This window comes from Carettochelys insculpta, chromosome 11 (genome assembly GCF_033958435.1).
Source record: "Carettochelys insculpta isolate YL-2023 chromosome 11, ASM3395843v1, whole genome shotgun sequence".
Classification (NCBI taxonomy): Eukaryota; Metazoa; Chordata; order Testudines; family Carettochelyidae; genus Carettochelys; species Carettochelys insculpta.
Genome location: NC_134147.1, coordinates 44,632,580 through 44,649,957, shown reverse-complemented (window position 1 = coordinate 44,649,957; position 17,378 = coordinate 44,632,580). Strand labels below are relative to the sequence as shown.

The 17,378-nt window shown below is 44.0% G+C and overlaps 1 protein-coding gene across 4 annotated transcripts in view; it reads right to left on the bottom strand.

Annotated features, from left to right (window-relative positions):
• The window catches only part of PRICKLE2 (prickle planar cell polarity protein 2), a 107,929-nt gene that overhangs the window by 37,219 nt on the left and 53,332 nt on the right, over positions 1-17,378 (bottom strand). For all 4 annotated transcript variants that reach the window (XM_075005703.1, XM_075005702.1, XM_075005705.1 and 1 more), the window contains one exon: positions 1,269-1,382. In XM_075005703.1, coding sequence (XP_074861804.1) covers positions 1,269-1,382 — 114 coding nt within the window. The remainder of the gene's footprint in view (positions 1-1,268; positions 1,383-17,378) is intronic.

Here is a 17,378-nt window from a genome sequence, read left to right as displayed (position 1 = left end):
AAGAGAGTAGAGTCATTCAATTAACAGAACTTCCATTGGAAATGGATGCTGAACGCCTTCCCTGTTTGCAGAAAAATGCCAGGTTCAGGCCTCTAACTTGTACGAGTAAATTTCGTGTTTATTTACTCTCAGGCACTGCAGGGTCTCACGGGAGCTGCCCAAGCTTAAGACCTACAGGATTGGGCCCTGAAGAATTTGACTGTGTCCTCAGAGTTCAGCATTCTCCTTGCTTCTGAGAACACTGCATTGTATTAATATGGCAACTTGCCAGGCACAGATGAGAACATTAAAACATGACCTAGATAAAACAAGTTAAGCACATGCCTTTTGCCGAGGAGCAATGTGAGGATCATTGTTTATGCAACAGAACTTCATGAGATATTCAGGTTCAATGTCCACACTTACAAGAATTAAAAAGATGGGGCCCTTTTTTGCTGCCTCAGCTAAGTAACACAGGATTCAATTAATATCTAAATATAGTAAGCTGCTGTAAATAGTCTTGACTCAGAGTTGAGGTTCAACTTCTGTAAAATCAGAGCTCCTCTAGCTGTTCAGAAAAAACAAAAAATCTCTGCCTGTTTAGAGACATTTGCAAGCCTTAGGTGAGCCAGTAGGATTTTGGACAGACTTCTGGAGTTCTTTTAAAAACTAGCTCTCACGGATTTAACCAGAACAGTTTCCACCTTTGAACATAGAAAGAAGGAAGATCAATTCAAAAAAATTAAAATTACAGTTAAAATTTGACCTTTAAAAACAAAACAAGAGCTACTAAATGAGCCATGTCTCTATCAGCTTAAAAGGGATTCAGTGAGTAAGGATCTCTAGAAATTCATGTTCTAGAGAAATGTATTTATAAATATGCAGAGAAGAGCTCCCTGTCTATGGATTTTTTTTAAACCATCCTAGCAAATGTAATGGAGAATTGGGTACTTGCCATCAAATGCTATAGGGGTTGGTTTAAAATGTGAGACTATTAAATCTACAGGCGTTTTGGATAAGGGGCTTACAGCAATATGTGATAGTGAAAGGCACCTGGTCATACCGTTTTCATAGTACGACATGCCTGACAGATAACAGCCCATCGCAAGTGGACTGGTTCTTTTAAAAATGTAATCAAGAAAGCCCCGTCTGAAAGCTGCCGTAATGTACTCCGGGTCCTCTTCAGTGGATTGGCTAATCACGACACCCATGCTAAATCTAAAAGGTACATTCCCCTCACCACCAAATATGATCTATTGCTATGTTTAAATTATTTTTAAACCACTCACCTCATTGTCATGTGGTGGGAGTTGGTGCAAAAGCTGCTTAATGCGCAATTTCTCTCCTGGACTGTTCACGTAGGGCACTTTGTCTTCTGGGAGGCAGCTGTAGTACTGGTGAACCTAAACATTGAAAAAGGGCACTGCAGTACACTTCCTTGACTGACTCTGACACATTCTCTCCAAAGGACAGAACAGAGCATTTGGAGACCAAGCGGCCACTGAGAATGAAACGTTCAAATGGAAAAAAAAAAAGCCTTTCAAGTCAAACCATCCGGTTTTTATTTTATATACGTAAACAAAGCAACTCGTCTTGTTTTTAAAAAAGAGAGATAAACAGGATATAGCAGAAGTCCCGTGTCTAACCTAACTCCGGGGCGGTTGTTTACCGTTTTCTCCGTTAATGTCCACACTGTTAGCATGTTTCCCTTGGCCAGGAGAATGTGTTAGCACCTGCCTTTGCAACAGAGGTTAACAGTTCTACTCCCTGGCACCTAACACATTACTGGGTACTTCAGCCTCCACCTACTCTGACACCCTCAAGGTCTTTTCTGTAACAATTTGTGAAAATAATCAGCAGATAGAACCTGTTGGAAGGCTTGTTTTTCTTTTTACTCTGAGTATATAATTAAGACAATTATTTAAAGTGCAGCATTGTGTAGCGCAACGTATCCGCCTCCCAGGAGATCCCGTGTGTGTGTGTGTGAGTGAGAGAGAGACGTACACACACAACTCCAGCTCATCCTTTTGTGTATCTGTATATACAAAGTACATGCACAGCTGCAGCTCAGAGGTCTGGCTGATACCGTGGCGTGGGTGAGGACTAAGCTGGGGTTTGCTGAGTGAGGCACAACTCAGTAGTGGCTGAGGTGATGTTTGAAGGCTTGGGAAGAGCACCCAGAAGGTCCGACGGATACTGAATTGCTCCCCTTTGGCTGCGGGCACGAGCCCACCATCAGAACTGGAAATGGCAAAGAGACCGGCCTGTGCTAGATGCCCGGCTGGCAGCAGCAGATCAGACGTCTCTCTTCAATCTGTGCTTGGTGAGAGCGGAGCAGATTTCCGCACAGCGCCTCACTCATGCCTTTGCTGCCTTGAAGTTAATCTCCAGCAGTGCAGCTCTACCGTGTGGTAACTTGGAAATTTAATTTAGAGCAAGACACTGCTGTCTGCCTATCTAGCCATGCTTCACTCCAATGGCACCAAAGCTATGGCGGCTTCCCACCAGGTCCTTTGTGGAACTGAAATTGCATTTGACTTTCCTGAGAGACCACGTCTCGCCTGCCCCCTGCCACACCACCGTCATGGCAACGAGGGCTATGGTGCTCTGGCTCACAAGTTCTTTCAAAGGACAGGAACTAAGGAGAGGGGATTTTACCCTGGGACTCGCTGTCCCACTGGTGCTTTCTGAGGGCTGCTGCCCACCCTGCTACTCATGGGGGAACTTTCCCCAAAGGGAGAGGAACATGGACACATGGAGGAACATGGACACATGGCCAGTGGAGGGCAATTTATATTCTGAGGGGAGGAGAGGTCTGAAGATGACAGTTCACCCTTTAAATTAGTCTACATTCCTCTAGCCTCTAAACATCTATGGACATCCACACCCTGAATACCAAACAAAGGCAGCCAGGCATGAAAGGACAGGTGGCCAAGTCATGGCATATTATTGACCACATACCTAAGAGACTGGCCTTCAATGAGGCTTGTGCATCTGAGGGCTCGTTCACACAAGGCATTATTCCAGAACAGCTACTGTACAGATTGAACCTCTAAATATGTGGTTCTCTGGTCCAGCAAGACTACAGATGTTCCTAGACCAGAGAGCCCCGGCAGCTGGGACTTGGGTGGTAGGAGGGTCTGTGGCTGGGAGACCAGCCAGGGCCGATGCAAGCAGGGCCGGCAGCCCAAGTGGGACTTTCAGCAGCCAGCTCAGCTGGAGCTGGTGAATGTGGGACTAGAAACCTGAGTGGGGCCAGCGGCTGGGAGTCCGGCCAGGTCAATCAGCTCAAGCATGGCTGGCAGCAGTGGGCCAGCATTTCTGCTACTAAGGACTAGAAGCAGAGCTGGTCTAGGTAGCCAGGGGACCAGCAGCTGGGGGCAGGAGCAGAGCTGGGTGAGGGAGAGGCTGGAACTGACCTCTGCTGGTCTGGCAAATTCCCTTGTTCAGGACGGGTCAGGTCCTGAGGGTGGCAGATCAGAAAGGTCCAACCTGCACTTTAAATTCACACCCTCACTTAATCTGAAACAACTTTCAAGGTACTTCAGGTGCTTTTGAAAATCTATCCCGTGGTTCTGAATTTTGGATTCCTCATCTGAAGCCATCCTAATCTGCAACCCTCCTATCACTGCTTTCATGCCGACGGTGAGTGTTTTACATGCCTCTGTACGTACTTTTGCTATGCTGATGGCAAGGGTCTCTTACATGCAGCATGAACAGCTGGATCCTGAGAGCCCATGAGCTATATGCAATGACCTAAACAGATGGCACATAATTAGTTTCAATAACACAACAGACTGACAACCAACCTCCTATTGTGGAAACTGAAAAGAAATTGAGAGAGCCAGATAACTCTGTGATTTAAAAATAATAAATAAGATACTAAAGAAAATAGTACTCACTTGGCATTTATAGAGCATCCAGCATCCACGGATAGCAGAGTACTTTACAAATAACCGATTAAGCCTTACAATGCCATGACATGTAGCCACCATGGACACATAGCTAGTGGGTAGTAAAGTTACTTAGACATTCCAGTGAGAGCCCTGACTGCCGTACCTTTCATCTCAATGTGGGGATACACTATCCTTCATATCATGGCAGTCTCCTGATTTCTCTCTGCAGAATTTCCCATCACGTCTCTTTGCTGCATCACCTTGTCTCCAATTGTTGCAAATGAAGGTCTTATGCACACTGTACCCTTGAAGTTGAAGGAGCCCAGAAATAATTTCTTCTTGACTGTCTGCCAATTTACATTATGTTGTTCGGGTCCCTAATGTAATGAGCAATAAGACTTTATACCGTACACTAACGGAACAACAGATCAGCTGTAGGTCAGCAATCCAGTATCCGGTACTCAAGTTATGTCAACATTAATGCATTGGCATTTTGTCGACAAAACCCACGGAACATACAAATTCCCGAAGTGTTCTGTCGATAGAATGCACCACTTTTGTCAACAGACATATCCCGCTCCCCGTAAGGCATAACACCTCTGTTGATAGAGATCTGTCGACAGAAAACTGGTCTGGATGCTCCGCCCCGCCCCCGTCGACAAAGGGCTTCCAGGACACCAGGCAGCCCAACCTGCTGTGCTTCTGGTTGGCCATTGGTCAAGAGCATGGCTGGGCAGTCCAGCCACTCTCTGTCGACAGAGTGGGTTGCTCTTTCGATACGCTTGGCAGTCTGGCTGCGATCTCTCAATAGAAGTTTTGTTGAAAGACGTTTTTGTTGAAAGATCTGTCGACAGATCGCTCCAGTCCAGATGCAGCCTCGGTGTTTGTTTCCTGCTATCAGACACAAAAATCTGTGCATGCAGCCATTAGCACTTCCTCTGGGAAGTTTTCCATTTAATCTCAGGAGGCCCGCTGGAGACGGCTCTCATAAATTTAGCAAAATATTTCTGTAGGGATGGGCAAATTCATTTGGAAAACAAAACAAAATAAAACAAAACCAGCAGGCCCTGACCTGTGCAGCGTTGCCTAAAACCAACCTGAAACATTTTGTCAGATTCAGATCAGCTCAGGCAAGCCTGACACATGGTCTCTGACAATCTGCAGAGCCAGCAGAGGGACTGTCCTCACCAGGACAGTTGCCTGTTCCTTCGACGTGCTGACCTTTCTCCCTGGGGAGGTAATGCCTGCATGGTGTGGAGTTTGCACAGTCATATTTCTCCTGGCTGTTCTATTTGCTTATATTTTTGACCAAATGGCCAAATCCTGGCTCCAGATAAGTGCGCTCTAACAATGGAAACACAGAGTGATTGTTATTTCTGTTTGATGCTGTCAGTGCCACAATGTGCTAGGTTGCTTGACAGACATTCAAGAAGGGACATTCCCTCCTCCAAGGAGTTCATGGGTTAGGGATATGGAGATAAATTTGGGGAAAGGGAACAACAATCAAGTTTATATAGGGAAAAAAAAGTTAGCTTGATTCTCAGGAGGCAGCACAGCAGGAGTGAATCCTTAACCACGGTCAGCTCTTGTGTTCTGCCCTGCCTGCACATCTCCCATACTAACAACTGATGCCGGGAACAGAAATTGGATGAAGTGGGGAAAGAGAGCCTAGATGCCATGGGAAGACTGGGACATGGAGAAGATTCCACACCAAAGCACATGGACAGCATCCTGCCCTGGGACACCAGGCACGCTCTGGACTGTCCTCTTTTTGGGCTTGGGAAAAACCAGGATACTCGCAATCTGTTGCACAGCTGCTGCTTTGTGTAAGCACAAAGCCAGAGTCTAGCCCTTGAATTCCTTTTCTTTACTGTTTGCGTTTTTTTAAAGACAAAGATCTAATTTGCTTATGACGTCTATAGCAAGGTAATGGAGATGCTGCTTCCTGATGTGCTCGGAGCTGCTTTTGACGTTGCGCATGTATGTAAAAGTGCCTGACGTCTTAAGTGAAGGGTTGGAGCTAAGTGTTACGGGGAGAATGCTTCCCTTGTGTCCAAGGGTAGGGAGGGAACCTGACCAAAGATGTTGCATTGGGGCTTGGATTCTTTCCTATGCAAATCCCATCTACCCTGATTCACGCAGAAGTGTAGGCTGCAGTAGCAATAGTGGAAGAGCTGATTGGTCTGGTGGAGAAAGAATCCTTCCCTTAACACACCCCTCAGTGATACGATGTGGGCACACAACTCAGTTCTCTTCACAAGCAGGGGACAATCACTGAGCATTCATGGCAGTGTACAACAGATGTTGTATCAGTTCTACACAGCTTTTTTCTGCTGACCATATCGGTGTAACAGAGAGGGAGACTGAAGTCTGAGAATCATGGAATAGAGCTGGGCAATATGTGTGAGTGTAACATAACGCGCTGAAAAATGCAGCTGAGAGATACCCACCTGCTTCTGAATTCAGATTGAATTTGGCTACAAAAATGGGGGAAAATTCAACATAGTCAAAACATTCTGACTTTTCATTTCAAAACAATATTTTGTTCAGAAGCTGTGCTACATTTAACTACAAAATAAGCAAAGGAGTTGGAAATGACAGAAAACATTTCATTTTGGGTCTTTCCTTGATTTCTGCAGGCTTGGGAGGACTCCTGAAAGGCATCTAAAATTTGATTACATCACAGTTGTTTTGTAATGTAACCCAAATATATATATTTATTCTGCTTATGGATGGAAAATATTAGAGGGAATCCTGGTTAACAATGTGTATGTGTGTGTGTGTATACACACACACACACACAGAGTTAAGCAGGATTCCCTCTAATATTTTCCATCCGTGGGCAGAATAAATTTTGTTACGTGCACCAAGGCATGTAAAGATGCACCAACAAAGAGAAACACACGCTGCCAGCTGTGGGTGCTCTGCCAATCAGCTGGGTGGCACCTGAATCTCTCCTGAGCAGTCACCCAAGTGCTCAGCTTAAAGAGGACACTGCTCTTAACTATTTTTAATTACCACATTATTCAGCACTTTTGCCATATACAGCATGAACGTTTAATTTTGTGCTATTTCTCTTTGTAAGAGCCTCCTTTGTCTGTAGGTATCTTAGCAAGGACTGTTATGTGTTTCACACTGAATTCATCTGTTCTGCTCTCAACTCTGACTTGTGCCAGATTTGAATCAGATTGACCCTGAAGGAATTTAAAAGATCTTGGACCAAGTCCTAATAAAAATTAACCCACATCACAGACCCCAAGATACAACCTAGACCAGGAACCTGACAGGAAAGCTGTGGCAGTCAGGACTCAAGAATACTGCCAAGGCAAGAGAAGTACCTCCAACAAGTCTAGTCTTGCTTTTAAGAAGGCCTCTCTCTCTCTCTCTCACCCACACATACACACCCACACTCTGAAATTCACAAAGCAGGCAGAAGAAAACAAGACAAAATGAAAGATATTGATCTTTATACTGATCATTCTTTCCTGCAGTCTCCAAGTCGTATATTCCCCTCATCCATCTCAAAAAGCAGATCAAACAATATACATTCTAAAGATGACATTATCAAACCCACTAATAAGTATTTTGGAAATGAACAGCTCCTTCAAGAGAAAAAAGCCCTTGTAAAATAAAGCTAGGAAAAGAATTCTTTAAAGTTGAGCCAAATCCACAGGGGAGGGGGGTGTTTTCAGTTTAATTCCTCAGTTTAGGAGTTTAACCTTCAAATTCTGAATAAATGATAACTTCACATTCCTATGGTTAATCTATTTTCTTCAAGTGACTAAGTATGAAGAGCCTCTTTCAGAAGGAAAAGGTTGCACAGACTTCAGGGACTCAAGCTATCATTTGACAAAGACATTCCATGTGCAAGAGATTGTGAATAGCATCAACAATCTCTTTTGCCTTCAGCTGTTGCAGCAAAGTAGAACTCACCCATTATCCTCCTATGACACACTCTGGATGCTATGTGACAATTTGAGACTGCATGTTTGGAAATATAAATTCAATCAACTTCTAAAAAAAATAATCACACTCATGTTTCTACAGCCACACACCAATGAAACCCTCTTGTTTTTCATTAAAATGGCGTTCTGTGAGCTGATGACTCAAACTGCCAAAATAAAGCCTTTTTCACAGTTCAGACTATTTCTCTGCTTCAGTTTAATTGGGATCACTGTAGCAACAACCACTCAAAACACAATTACAAACATAAATAACTTTTTAATATTTAAAAGCTTTATTGCTCTTAAAACGTAGCACAGTGATACTGATCTCCCAATCTGTTTTCTATCTAGATTACTGCGTGGTCTTTATTACTGTAATATCAGAGTCTTCAATACCAAAACTACAGATCTCCGTCTCTTGGGCTACAGGAGAAGTTATTGAGCTGTGAGACGGTAACAATGTTCTAGTGTCCGGACAGCACAACTAAAGGAGATGTGAAGCCATGGCCAGTGTGTTACATAGTTGGTACAGGTTGAACCCCTCTAATCCAGCTTCCTTGGCACCACACCGGTGCTGAAACTCTGTAGGTCAATATGGTCTTGCATGGGCGTCAGCAACCTGTCTGAGGCGGAGTGCTGAAATTTGCCCTTTTGCCCTCTATGTATGGCCCAAGTGCCGGTGATACTTTCTAAAGTCACTAATAGTCCGACTTACAACAGCTTCAGTAATAAAAAAGTTAAGATGCAGAGCTTTACTGTTTTAGGTGGTGCCCGGTAGCATTAGCTGATCTTCTGTTAATCCACCGGCAAGCTCCCAGCTACATGGGGGAGAAATGGGGCTGAACTCCGGTCTCTTGGGATGATGAAAATTGGCTTGCATGCCACTCTTGGTACCTGTACTGAGGGTTGCTGACCCCCGGTCTAGCAACATTACTAACACTTCTACTGCTTCCTGGGCTCTTAGAAGACATTTGGGGAACATTACAGCTAAACAGCAGCACAGAACACTGAGAGCCAGGACTGGAAACAAACTTTATGGGACCACAGGAAAGCTGGCCACATCAATCATAAGGGGACCTCTTATTGATATGGAGCTATGCCTATCTCACAGGGCTGGAAGGGAACTTCAGAGGTCATCAAATCCAGTCCCTTGTACTGACAGGAGGACCTAGTACCCTCCCTGACAGATGTTAATCTATTTGCCTCTGATCCCTAAATGCCCCCTTCAAGGATTGAATTTACAACCCTGGGTTTAGCAGGCCAATGCACAAACCACTGAGCTACCCCTCTCTTGTATTTGGTTAGCTAAAATCATGTTGGACCAGAGAGTGCTGGACCAGAAGTTCAACCTGTATTTCCAAGCCTGACCCTAATGCCTTTCTTAGCAGGTGATGTGCGTTGCCAAAGCACCAAGCTTATTAGTGCAGGCAGCTTAAATATCTGGGTTTGGTTGATAAAAACACTTCCTATGGGTTTTAAACAGCTCCCAGGCTTGTCTTTTGAAGGTGCGGTGCAGCTTTCCCTTGAGGACCAGGACTCAGTGATCAGGAACGGAGGGGTCACCTTGGGGAAAGGGTTCGCTTGTGGATGAGAGGGTGTTTGTGTCTTTTATCTTCTTTCTGTGTGAGTTCATTTGGGAGCACAGTGATTGCCTGGTTTCACCCAGACAGTCGTGGCTGGGGCATTTAGTGTACCGAGGTACCCCACAGGTTGTGATCAGTGTTCTCTGGAAGCGAGGCACTTGGGCAGCCAACCAGGAGAGATTCAGGGGCAGCCCAGTGATTAGCAGAGTGCCTCACCGCTGCCCCCAGCCAGCAGCGTGTGTGTTTGTGGGTGGTGCACATCCATATATGCCCTGATGCACATAATAAAATTTATTCTACCCATGGATGGAAAAATTAGAGGGAACACTGGCTGTGATAGGCATATTTAGGACCTAGGGATCTTGAAGGGTCTGTTGTGGGGATACTAATCACTGTACCAGTGGAGATATTATGTCTGCAGGTTCTGCATCTGTTGTTCTGGCAGTATATTGCTCACTCAGGAGTTACTGGGAGGCACAGACATATATGCAGCCCATGGCTCTGTGCAAAATCCACAGCAGTCAGTCAGGGAGCAGGAGGCATTGGCCTCCACCAGTGACAGCAGAATGACGAGTTACCTCTCACCTGTCACTGAGCCGGGAGGGACTCTTGAGAAAGTTACCATTGCTGCAAGACCTGTTTATGCATCAGAGAGCTGCTGATTCCACTATCCCCTCTGCAAACACAGGGAGCCCTTAACTCTGCTCACTGACCCCTTGCTGCAAGTGAATTGATCATGTTGGGAGGAAAAGCTGTTTACGCGGAAGTGTGGGGCTATTTCTGCTGGTATGTGTGCATATATATGTGAAATCCACGTGTGCCTCATCTTGTGACCTTCTATGGGGAGAGCCTGAAAACACATACTGGCTTAAGTGAGATGAACGCAGCAAACAGTTGAAACAAGTCTGTACTGGCTTGAATAAATAGAGCTGTTACTGTAACTTTAGCTGGCAGAGACTGAAAACTCAGGGATCCAGGTTCTGGTCCCACTCTGACTTCTCCCTGAAGACTGGCATTTTTACGAGATTGTTTATGGCCTTTAAGAGTGCGTGTTTAAAACTGACATACGTCCAAAGAAATGAACACTGTTTCCTTGCTAGAGGTAGCATTTATATTTATATAATTCAGAACGGGCTAAATTTTTTAAATAATGACTGCAGAATTTTGCTTGTGCCTTTATTTACGTGTCAGAATTCTGTAACTCCTGTGCCTGGAAGTGCCAGCACCTGCACCCTCAGAGGAAGGGTTAGAATCCTTCTGAAAAATCTGGCCTGTCATGTTTTCCTGTGAGCATGATATGAAACAATATATTCACACAGATAACCTTTATATTACATTGACACACACTCTAGTGTAGAAGGAGATAAGAATGACTGGACTGTCCAGTTCAAGCAAGAATACAGAAATCGTCAGATCCCACAGACGGATGGCTAGTACTTACTATTTGTAGTAATCAAGCTACAGTTACATTCATATTCCCCTTGTGGAGGTCTAGGACCCCGTGCTGGTCAGTGTACATAGGAAGAGAGAGATCCTGCCCTGAGGGGCTTATGAGCTCAACAGACAAGACAGAAAGGAGTTATTTAGACCACACAGGGACTCTGTAGCAGTCAGGTGTTGAACCCAGATCATGCGTTCCACATCCAATAGCTTAAACAAAGTCCATCCCCTCTCCTTACCCACTTTCTGTCCAGTGCTAAGGATGGGCACTGTAATTAAATCCAAACTAGGAAGGTAAAACTTTTTGCAGGTCCAATGTTTTTTTTTTTCTATTTTAACACATGAAGACTGAAGTTTGGCGTGCACCTCTGGAATCTCTCCACTTAATCTCCCCCCAAAACATTTCATGCTGGGTTGAACCGTGGTTCTGGCTCAGATGGTGTGTGTGCATGTTGGAGAGGGGTGAGCTGTATTTGGATGACAAGCGTGGGAACAGACTTAGTGATAAACACACAGAGAATAAATAAAAACTCTCATAAGATTGGGGTGCGACCACGAACAATCTGACTAGCAAATGGAGCCCAGCGGCGATCACTCAGGAAGAATTAATTAATCTCTTTGGCAGGAAAGAAACCATATTAAAAGAATCCTTGTATGTTTGTTAGTATTTGAAACCACATTAATCCATAGCATAATTGAAGAACACCAAGGTGTGCATATAATCCCATGCCTCCGGCGGTGAAAATCATTCTGTCTTTGATTTTAAGCCTCACCGCACAAGACAGGTGTACTCGTGTATGGTGTATCGTAGATGAAAATGCTAGGTAGGATGAGAAGTTCATTGCGCTGTAAGTCTACTGGCAAGCTCAATAGGTCTTAGAAACTGGGGGCTTTAAAATTCTGAAGGTCTAACGGTAAAGCACAGGCTGATCTGCATTCGTTGGATGTAGATCATGGGCCAGATTCTCAACCCCTCTAAAATCACAGGTTATTCCTTCCTCATCAACACACCACATTTACTCAAGGCATAGGCCCAAAAGGGGATGCCTCAGTATGCCAATTTATGCTAGCTAAGGGTCTGGTTCTTTTTATCGGGATTGCTCAGAACTCTTCTTGACTAATCAGAATTCTGCCACATTTCTTAGGCAATCATTCTCCAGCACTCTTGTTCCTGTTGTCTTTCTAATCATCTTGAAAGGGACAAGAACAGGTTAAAAATTAAAGTTAAAACCCCCCGTTGTTACCAGTGACCCCTTAACTTTTTCTTGGTTTTATTTCTTCCATTTTTCTCAGCACGGACAGTTGAGTTAGATTAGTCAGCATCAAAGCTGTTATGCTCACAACTACACTCCATTTCTCATGTTCTAGATGAACTCTGCAAATGTTCTTTAAGCAAACTGACTTCATTGGCATTAAAGAAAAATAATGAAACTGGGAAAAAAAAAACACTAGTGTTTAGAGTTTGTAAAAGCCTGGGAGGGAGGTGAGGAGGGGCCAAACTATTTTACAAAGCTTAAATATAGCTTTGCACATGACAATTTAAGCTCACATGTAAAAACGACTAGCGGTTGTTTTAGGCTGCAATGTACCAACTCTCTGTATCAAGACCCTGCCAAACAGCTCTAAATCCTAGGCGTCTACATGCACCGTAATTACCAGGTCTAGAAATTCACCAGAGTGCCAACCGAGAATTCTATCATGCAGTTGTATATAACACTTGAAACCCCACTGTAACATATATAGGTGGCAAGCTGAGATTAAGCTTCAGAACGATTTTAGACAGCACACTGTGGGATTTGTCCACTTTAATTTCCCTGCCCTGGATATTGCTGTCCAGTACACACACATTCCCAGTTGCAAAACATGTAAACCGCCTCAGATTAAGTTTAAAGGAAAGGAGAAGAAATCGAGAAGTATCCGCATCTGGTTTCTGGTGCAGCGGTTTGTACAAACAAGCTAACTAACTGTGGGATAGGACAAGTTAGGGAAGTCAACTCCCACAAGAATCAAGCTGCTCCAGTAATTTCCATCAGCCAGAGTTGACCAAATTGAGCCCACTGACCAAGGGGTTGGATTCTCTGCTTCACTGTGTTTTACATTCAGTGAAGCGGAGAGAGGCCGGCACAAGGAGCAGGTTTTGCTGCTCCCTGATTCCCAGCATAGCCCCACAGCAGGCTAGAGGAAGAATCTGTAGAGAAAACAAAATTTATTCCAAGTAAAATAAATCTATGAATCTAGAGCAGCGGGAGGCTGCTCTAACCTGTGCCAGCTGGCAAAGGGCCCCAAGGGAACATCAGTCAGAACACTGCATGTCCTAGCCACTGCCGTTGTCTGCTGCCACCACCACATCCGCTGGATCCGAGACGGTAGCCAGGATGATCTAGGAGCTAGCTACACTGGCCTTTCCTCTGTTGCCAACTCACAACACTTGTGCAATCTTCAGCTAGGGCCACAATGTCCAACATGCTAGTCACTGGCCACATGCAGCTATGTGGCCGGTTGAGAGTGGCAAGTTGGCTTAAACAATAAGTTTGCTGCTTCAGAACTGGTTGGACACCATAGGGCTAAGGGATGTGAGCTGATCCTTCCGCACTATCCGAGCGACATACAGGTAGCCAAGTAAAGCCGCAAATGAAAAATATATTTAAAAATATATATTTGCTATCTCTTGTATGCATAAATGCAACAGTCGAGAACTTTTATTTAGTGTGTAAGGCTGTAAATCTGAGTAAAGCTATAGGAGACCCTTGGCTGTTCTTTGCAGTACTGTTTAAAAGCTAGCCTAGCTACTGCTGTAGCTTGAGGGTATTGTAAACTAAGCTTCCTTCCGATATGTCTAGCCAAAGAGAGAACAGAAGCTACTGAATGTATTAACTATTGAATAGATTCTCTGTGACAGCAGCCCATTTCAGACGATGTTGCAAAGCTCCAGGTTATAGATTCCAGTGTATGTTGTAGAAGAAATGGGTCTCATGACCCTTAAAACTATTAATATTACCTTAGATAGTATTTTTATAACTTCTAAGGGACTTGTCCTGAGCAACTGTGCTGGCAGCAAGAGGGGATTAAATTCTTTTGCTATATAGAGGTGGACTGAGTCCCACCCATTGGGAATGAGCGGAAACCCTTTGGATGTTATGGGGCAGCTGAAAGTGGACCATTAACTACTATAATTTTCTTAATTTAGAGAACATGCTCATCACAATCCCTTATCTGCTGTTACGGAGGCACAGCACAGCCACCATCATGAAACCTGTGCCAAGCTTTGCTGGGGATTTTAAATATCTGTCACTCAGTCTCTACATTTCTGAAAAACTAGAAATATCATTGACAATGCTTTCAATTTCCAAAGCCATTGGCAGAGCAAATGAGCGCGCCCATCACACGTTATAAACCCACAAAATTCCCTCCTAGTCAGAAATGAAGGTGGGACATTAAACCTTCTTCTAAATGTCTCTAGTTAATAAACAACAGCCCCTGAGAACTCCAGCCTTCCCTCCCTGCCGCACACGGTGTCCAACAATACAGAAAATACACTGCTAAAGTTTATGGTTTTAAATGTATGGCCTTAATCTGAATACAGGAAGCCACGTGAAGAGTTAGTGAGCAGAGCACCAGCTCCAGCTGAGACTTTGGCTTCGGACACTGTCTCCCCGGTTTCCTGAGTCAGCAGAGAGCTCTGGTCTGTGATTCATATTTATTTGGTCGATTTTTTTTTTGGTCGTCTCTACTGATTTTTTAATACTGAGATGCAAAACACATGTAAGGGTAATGAACTATGGATGAGTAACAAATATCCCTCAAAACCAGTCTTGGATTGCTAGGCCTTCCCTATAACGATTCGTCCTAACAATCCCAAACACATCCCTCATGGGTATATCTGTGTTTTCGTTCATCTAAGAAAGAAATTCCTTTCCAAGAACCATACACTTTCAGATAATCTTATAAATCAGATGCTCATAGAGGCCACTGCAGTCAAATGACTTTGGACTAGGTCCATGAAGCAGTTTCTTCCATTCCAATATTCCAGTCTTTCTTGGGAAATAACAACTTTTCTGTCTTCTGAGATCAGTCTCTTTCCATAACTGAGGCCAAATAATAACCATTTTGTACAAGACTTTGTAGCCTCATGCACTGAACATCATTGCTGAGCTAATAAGATTTCCAGCCAGTGATCAACACAATCTCTATACAGTAAACCCTCGAAATACGCAACTTCAAATTGCGCATAACTTGCTGTATTGTGAGTTAAGCACAACTCGAAGCTTTTCTGCAGCTGCGGGCAACTAGGCAGGCTAAAAGCCTTACCCCTGCCACCCCCCAGTGGCATGGCTGTTTGCGGCTGTCAGTTAAGAACCTCTTCTCCCTGTCTTTCCCCAGCAACGCTGCTGTCAGGCTGACAGCTGTGTGGCTGGGGGAAGGCAGGGAGAAGCAGCCAGGAAACTGACCAGCCCTGGGAGGGGCTGGTCAGTTTCGTGGTCCCACAAGCAGCGGGGAGCTGGGAACCAAGAGTCAGCCTGGTTCTTGACTCCCCATCCTGACTTGTGTGAAAATGAGTTATGCGGCAGTTGCAGGAATGTAACCCCCGCATAACTTGAGGTTTTACTGTACCACTATTTATAAAATTTTGACCTGCAAAATTGTACTACTGCCAAATGACGTGTGTCAAGGTACCAACCTGACTTTTACAGGGTCACCAATCGTCATTTTCCAGTTGATCGTGTTTGAAGTCGGCAAGAACTCAAGCCATTCTTTTTCTGACTCAACTAACTCTCCTTTAGCTAGACTTAACAAACATCTAGCTATAGACTTTTGGGAACATCAGAATTCTGTAACAACACACAAAAGTTGTCAAAACCCACTACTGTACCCTTGGAATTTCATACATGGTGTGTGTTTGTGTGTCCTGATATTCATTCAAAATTCCATCTTCTGATGCTAAAAGAATATGGAAATACTTGTTTTCATGTAGACCTTAGAGATACCCTGAACAGAAAAAGAAAGCATAAATCTTAGAAATCTTGGTGCATGATGACTGTTGGTCATCTCCTCTGATGGCCTTCAAAAGCCATTGTTAAATCATTGTGCATTACGGAGATGGAACCCCTACTCTCCAAACATATTAAGAAAGCCATAGTCTTCCAGGGGATTATTTTCTAATCTACCCAGACTTGTTTTTAGAACATATTTTAGTAGAGCTGAAAACTAAAGAAAAAATTTCCTCCACCAGCAAACTAGTTCACATCAGAGAAATTCTTTAGAAAAGTAACAAAAACATGGCAATATTCACCTCTTGCAAATCCATATTTCAAGAGACTTAATCCATATTTCCAGAAATGAATTCAGACAAGATCAGAATGCACAGTCCCAAAATGGTTCCTGGCTCAGCTCAGCAGAAAGTATTTAAGCATCCATCTTAGCAACAGAGCAGCAAAGTGTAAGATTCACAGCACTAGACTTTGTTTGTTCACTGTCCTTTTTCATCTCCGTGGTGATTAGAGCCAGACCTAGAGCTGCACATCTGTTAGTCTGAAGAGCAAACAAGGCAGTCCAAGAACCATAACTAGAAAGTTAACTTTCATGCCAAGGAGCAAAGTAACCTCAGAGATCAGCACAAACTAGAAGCTGATAGATTAAAATGGATTAACCTGGGTGGGACAGGTTGAACCTCTCTAGTCTGGCATCCTCAGGACCCGACCAGTGCTGAACCAGAGAATTTGATGAACCATGGGAGGTCAATATTGTCTACCAGCATTACCAATGCCTCCACTGCTTACTGGGCTCTTAGAAGGCATTTAGAGGTAAATTAGAGCTAAATAACAGCACAGAATGCCGAGAGCCAGGACTGACAGCTGTAAACAAATTGTATGGGACTGTGGGAAACTTGGGCCACACCCATGATAAGCAGACATGAGGCTAACTAATATCATATTGGACCGGACTAGAGAGTGCTGGACTAGAGAGGTTCAGCCTGTACTTCAGCCTTTCAACATCCCCAGCAGCATTATTATTCTCTTTACAAGATCCTAAACCACTGCTCCAAGCCCATGCACTATTTCTCAAGATGTGTCTGCAGCCAAATGTCTCTTGGAAATAAAACAAGCAACCACGCGAGGGACTAACATCAACGTCCTTTTGGAGTATGCGCCACCACTATATTGGTATTTGGGTTCTTTGACTCAAAACTTATGTCCTCCATCTCTGGGAGGGCACAAAGGAAATCTTCAACTTGTGAAAGCTGAAGGAAAGTGATGCTGAGTCTGAACTAGCCCATCTCGATGCAAACGGTTGAAATGGAAGGTGCCTCGCAATTTAAAGCAGGATTGAGCGTTGCTGTAATGCTCGCCGAGACAAGAAAGAAAAATGCAAGTGGATTTTCTCCAGTCCAACAGATAATATCTGCAGCCCGTGGTTGGTGCCAAAATATTTCAAGAAATGCCTAAGACTTTCATAATAAAGCTAGGGAAAACAGAATATTTAAAGACAGTTAATGTCAGTCTGCGACTATAGACTACCCTCCTATTTCAGCCTCTTTA